This window comes from Antrostomus carolinensis, unplaced genomic scaffold (genome assembly GCF_000700745.2).
Source record: "Antrostomus carolinensis isolate BGI_N321 unplaced genomic scaffold, ASM70074v2 scaffold15307, whole genome shotgun sequence".
Classification (NCBI taxonomy): Eukaryota; Metazoa; Chordata; class Aves; order Caprimulgiformes; family Caprimulgidae; genus Antrostomus; species Antrostomus carolinensis.
In genome coordinates, this window is record NW_010326803.1 from 68,504 (window position 1) to 74,503 (window position 6,000).

General features: G+C 38.1%; 1 protein-coding gene across 1 annotated transcript in view; it reads left to right on the forward strand.

Moving 5' to 3' along the window:
* BTBD9 (BTB domain containing 9) overlaps nt 1-5,791 on the forward strand; it is a gene marked incomplete at its 3' end in the record, with an annotated part of 72,737 nt that extends 66,946 nt beyond the window's left edge. The window contains exon 7 of the mRNA XM_010171718.1: nt 5,682-5,791. Coding sequence (XP_010170020.1) covers nt 5,682-5,791 — 110 coding nt within the window. The remainder of the gene's footprint in view (nt 1-5,681) is intronic.
* Between the last annotated feature and the right edge of the window lie 209 nt (nt 5,792-6,000).

Below are 6,000 nucleotides of genomic sequence, written 5' to 3' on the forward strand. Positions count from 1 at the left end.
TTTGTAGTCGCAACAGATTGCCAAAGTCATAGTTTCTTGTAAAGGTGAAAAATTGCTCTGGGAAAAACAGGAGATGGATGAGGGCATTGTCATGTGGCTGCCTAATTAATCAACCCAGGTAGTTAATTCAAATTTTAGTAGTTTAAGAGTCTATCAAGATCCAGCAGGACATGCTGTTTCCCTCTAGTTAAAATAATTTTCTTGTTTGGGGGGAAAAGGGGGTACAGATTTTTCTCATATTCCTGCCATGGGAATCTCGGGGCCAAACGTAGCATGACTAACTGTGACTACAGAAGTCTGTGGCATGGATGAAACTCATACAACACCTTAAATACTATCAATATCTATTATTCTCAAATAGGGCCAGAAACCAAAATAAAATGTCTTCTAAAGGGACAAAATTTTCATGCTGTAGTCCTGTTCACCTGCCAGGGAAGTACTTTTAAACACTTCAAAGTGATCAAGGTGTGGAGGTTTTTTTGGTTTTTTTTTTTCATTTTGGTTTGGGTTTTTTGTGGGGTTTTGTTTGTTTGTTTGTTTTCAAGAATGATTCAGGGGTTTTTTTTCTTCCCCCCAGTCTATCACTTCAGTCTAAAGTCCATTGACAGAGGAGCTAGTCTAGCCCTTGAATTGTGGTTCTTTTACTCTCCTATCACACAAAGATTTATAGATAACTTCATGTTGTATAAAGCTGCTTTGTTCCTGACAGGACAGTGAACAATTTCTAATTTCACTGGAAAAACTACCTCTAGTGTTTTTAATGTCTGTCCTTCGTCTGCCATGTCTCTTCCTCAGTGAGCAATATAATTGAAATTCATAGTTTGGCACCAGAGTTTTGGTTATACAGTTAATTCTTCATCATTCCTATGTCTCAGCTTAATCAGGTTTGCCCAAGCTTGCGTCACCCACTAACAAAGTGCTTTAAAGCTTTTTGTTCATTTAGGGTTTGGACTTTCTGCTATTTTTTCCCCCTTCACCTTGTGGTAATTAGAGCTCTTAAAGTATCTTGTAATTCAGCATACACAAGTAAGTCTGGTCAGTGGTCCTTTTTAATTAATGACATGCTTGCCAAGCACTTGTAGAAAATGAGTCTTGTATGACTATTGAAAATAATTAGTATACACATTTGTGTCAGTTTAATCAGCATAAAAGATACCTGTATTGTATTTCAGGAAATGTCATCTATTAAAAATAAGATCTTTAGTTTGTTTCCTCTGTTTTTTCTACTTCAGAGGACTACAATAGTTGCAAGCATGTAGTGTTGGAGGTGGGAGAATACCACGCATCTTAGAGGTGGATGTATTTGTTGTCACTACTTGAATAGGTGAAAAGTAATTGCAAAACTATGCAAATGTTGACCTTATTCTTAAGTATCTAAAATAATCTAGATCAAATAAAATGTTTTATTATGCAGTTAAAGTTTTATTTCCATATGGGTTTATTCGTTGTTTGTAGCATACAGAGGGCACAGAGAGTGGATAAGTTACCCCAGCACATCCAGTCCCGCAATCGCTTGTTTCTTATTCCCTTAGTTGCGAGCAAAAAAATACTTAAGTTAACCAAGATTCATTTGTTTTCTTATGGGATGTATTTTTTATATAAATATGTAAATAGAAAGCAAATATTAAGGCAGTTCAACTTCCAAAGTTGGGCTCTAAAAGATACAGGGTTACTGAAATTGCTCACTCCTGCAGTCCTAAGTATCCTTTGATCTCATGATGATGTCTTACAGTCATTTCATAACAAGAGCCTTTAGAGGGAGGAAGGAGTTCAACCTATAACTTTTTTAGTGTATAGGACTTGAACTGTGGTTCCTGAGTGCGGAGCTGTTGGGTATTTTGCTCTGACTCAGCAAGTGGTCTCACACCTTGGCTGCCATGTGTAGTACAGCAGCAGAGGACGCTGTGTCAGTCTAGCCTGGCTGCCTGTCAGTAGGGACCTCTCCTTAGATTTGAAGTCCTTTTTAAAAAAAGGGCATTGAACTTCAATCTCTTTCTGAGGAAATGCCTTAAAGAACAGATCATTATATAAAGAGGCATTATCAGCAGCAGTATTCACAGCAGTTCCTCAGAAAAGAGTCCCAGCTTTGCAGTCCAAGTTCACAGGAGAATCTGCCGACCCTTGATGGAGAGAAGGCCTGAGCACTTTCTTCCTAGCTTGCTGTGGACAGTTGCACAGAGAGCCTGCTCACTGGTCTCCTCTCTGTCCATGTTACTTGATTATCTACAGATCTTGATTATCTACTCTTGCTACTTGATGCAGGTTTGCTTGCGGGAACCAGAAAGCTGTTTGATTTTTATGGTGCTTAATTCTCAGCTGTCTGTGTCTTAGGCCTGTTAGCAAAGTCAGAGGCCCTTCCCTGCTGCCGCTCTGCAGTATCACAGTGTTGTGGGCTCAGCTCACACCGCCCTCCCCCGGGTGGGACGGGAGGGAGAATCGGAAGGTAAAAGCCCAAAAACTTGTGGGTTGAGATAAAGACAGTTTCATAGGTAAAGCAGAAGCTGCATGTGCAAGTAAAGCAAAACAAGACAAGGAATTCATTCAGTGCTTCCCATTGGCAGGCAGGGGGTCAGCCATCTCCCGGAAAGCAGGGCTCCATCACGCCTAACAGTTACGTGGGAAGACAAACACCATCACTCCAAACATCCTCCTTTCCTGGCAGGGAATATCCCGCTGGTCAGTTGGGGTCATCTGTCCTGGCTGTGTCCCCCTCCCGACTTCTTGTGCACCCCCAGACTCCTTGCTGGCGGGGCAGGTTGAGAAGCAGAAGAGGCCTTGACGCTGTGCAAGCACTGCTCCACAGTAACCAGAACATCCCAGTGCTATCAACGCTGTTTTCAGCACAGATACAAATGCAGCACCTTACAAGGTACTGTGAAGAAATTTAACTCTATCCTAGCCAAAAACACTAGAGTATATTTTTAAAATTTAGTGAGTGATCACATAAAACACGTTCCATGCATTTTAAGCATTTGTCGAAATTGCATGTGCTGAAAAAATGTTCATATTAATTTTTTTTACCTGTATTCTTATATTCCAGCTAACAAATTGCTCCAGGAAAATGATGAGATGGTACACATAGTCTGATTGCTCGAAGGATACTTTTAGTTTTAATCATGATGCAGTTGCTTTCCAGTCTGGCAGAAAACTGCTTAGGAAAATTTTTGTGCGTGTCATGAGCTATAGCAGGCATTTTAAATTTCTGAAATATCTCTACTTTGAATTAAGCCTTAATTGCTCATACTGAATTTGTCCACATTGCATTTTTCCTCACTATCATATTTCTGAGACAACTCTTTATTTTCAGCCCATTGTTTAGGGTTCTTCTCATTAAGATGTACTACTTCAGCATTTACAATGTCTTCATCTGACTCTCTTGAAACAGGTTATGTACCTTCAATATCACTCTTGGTGATATTTGAAATTCAGATACAGCTTGTTTACCTAGCAGTACTGGACATTTCCAATGCATTTTGCCTTGCTTGAAGGAAGATTATCTTTGCAGTCTCAGACTGTGATGGCTTTAGTATCTTGCACCAAGTGGAATAATAAGCAACAGTTTTTATGCAAAATCTGAGAATGTGATTTTAGACATTAAGATGTTTAAAGTCATTTTGAAGATTGCATTATTTTAACTTCCACCAAGTGGAATAATGCAAGGTTCAGGCAGAAGATCATTCACCTTGATAGAGGAAGGAGTGAAAGAGCTGGGTCTGTTTAGCCAAGAGAAGACTGAGAGAGGACTTTGTTAATGTTTATAAATATCTAAAGGGCAGATGTCAAGAAGATGGGGCCAGACTCTTTTCAGTGGTGGCCAGCAATAGGACAAGGGGCAGTGGGCACAAGCTGGAACACAGGAGATTCCACTTAAACATGAGGAGAAACTTCTTCACTGTGAGGGTGACAGAGCACTGGAACTGCTGCCCAGGGAAGTTGTGGAGTCTCCTTCTCTGGAGATACTCAAAACCCACCTGGACGCTTTCCTGTGCAACCTGCTCTAGGTGAACCTGCTTTGGCAGGGGGGTTGGACTAGATGATCTCCAGGGGTCCCTTGAAACCCCTACCATTCTGTGATTGTGTTGGGGAGAAAGGATGGGATTTGTCATATCATTATATTCTACCTTGCAATAATTTTACAACATCTAAATAATATACTTTAGAAGATCAATGTATAAATGATTATTTTGATGAGTGGGATTTTGTTTTACATTACCACAAAATTTCATCTTTCCAGCAATGTGAAACATTGTCACCTATTGTTCAAAATAACTTGTAGGCTATTTAGCATACAAGAATAAGCTTTGTTCCTTTCTACCTGTTGACAGAGAATTTTGCTAACCAGTGAATGATATGTTATTTAACCTAAGTGTACAGTATGATAAAGATGTTCTTTCCATGGAAAACTATTGAAGTCTTGTGTGTCTTTCACCTTCTTTGGTATCTTAAAAACCCAAACAAACAACAACAAAAAGCCAAAACCAATCAAGAAGTTTGCTCTAGTGTTACAGTTTCATAACACAAATATCTAAATAAATCAGCTTTTAAAGCTAATTATGAAGCAGTTTCTTGAAGCTGTGTATCTTTTTGACTTGGTATGATGAAGAACACAAGCCAAAATGATGCTGTTGGTGAATGGCCATTATGTTGGATTTATAATTATACTGCATAAGTGAAAGGTTGTTTTACATGGCAGACTGATATTGCCTAAGATTCATACATTCAGATACTTCTTAACTGAAATGAGTTCATTTAATACAAAGCTTTCTGCAGTGTGGGTAAGCCATTTTGTAGGGGAATGGTATTTGTTTTAGGTAGTTTTTTGTGTTGCTTGCTCAGCATTTATTGACATGTAAAATAGTCCATTTAGGATTTTTCAAAATTTGTAGTAAGAACTGTGGGATCTCTTCAGAAAATGAGAGAATCTGACTGAATCGAGGTTAATGACTGTTTATAGAAGGTGAAGCCTCCAGGGTAATAAAGAAGGTTTATAGGTCACAGTTTCAAGAGCAGCTCTATTTGATTTTCAGTTAGAGTCTAGAAGTATAAGTTATACAATCAAGAGTTAAATCCAGATCTAGCTTTGTTTCATAACATTTGACTGTTCAGATTTTTTTTTGTTTTAGTAAAAGATACACCAACAAAGACATTGATATCCTGTACATCCCATGTTAGAATTAGAAGTCATATTAAAGTGGAATTAACTTTTGGTCTCTACAGAGGAGTCTCACTGATTTGTTGGGTTTGTCCTGGCTGTATGAAAGCTTTCATTGTGGTGAAAAGTAGTTGGTAAAGGGTATTATTATTATTATTTAAAGTCTTCGTGAGCATACATTTGCTCTAACAGAACATTTCTGAACCAGAAGGTCCCTCATTTTTCTTTCTTGGCAAATTAGTCCAGAAGGATTTTTAATAGATTTCACAGGTCTTTTTTGTTTTGTTTAGTTTTCTGGGGTTTTTTGTCTTAAATTGTACTGGAACCAGAAACTAGGTGCAAGTTTGCTGTGAAACTTACACTCTTTTTACTCCTTTTATTTTTTTTATTTTTAATTTTCTTTTTTTTAGTTCATTAGTTCTTACAGGTCTGCACAATATAGTCTGAATAATTTCTGGTTTAGTGCATAGAAGTTTGTAATGCTTAACTTATGCTACTTACCTTTTTTTTTTTTTTTTCTTCCCCGTAGATATATTCGAATTGTTGGGACCCACAACACAGTGAACAAAGTTTTCCATATTGTGGCATTTGAATGCATGTTCACGAACAAAACTTTTACTCTTGAGAAAGGTCTGATAGGTAAGAGATCAAACTGTTTTCCTTTTACGTGAAATGTTTTGAATGCTTGCCTTTTATAACTGGCCATCACTGCGCTCTTACTCTACTTCTCTTTCCACAAAGAAATCTCTAACTTGAGTTAAATGATGCTGTAAGCATAGAATTAGTTGGCTAGTCCTTGCAATTTCTTTGAAATTCCAGTTTTGTGGACTAATTAATGATGCTGCAGG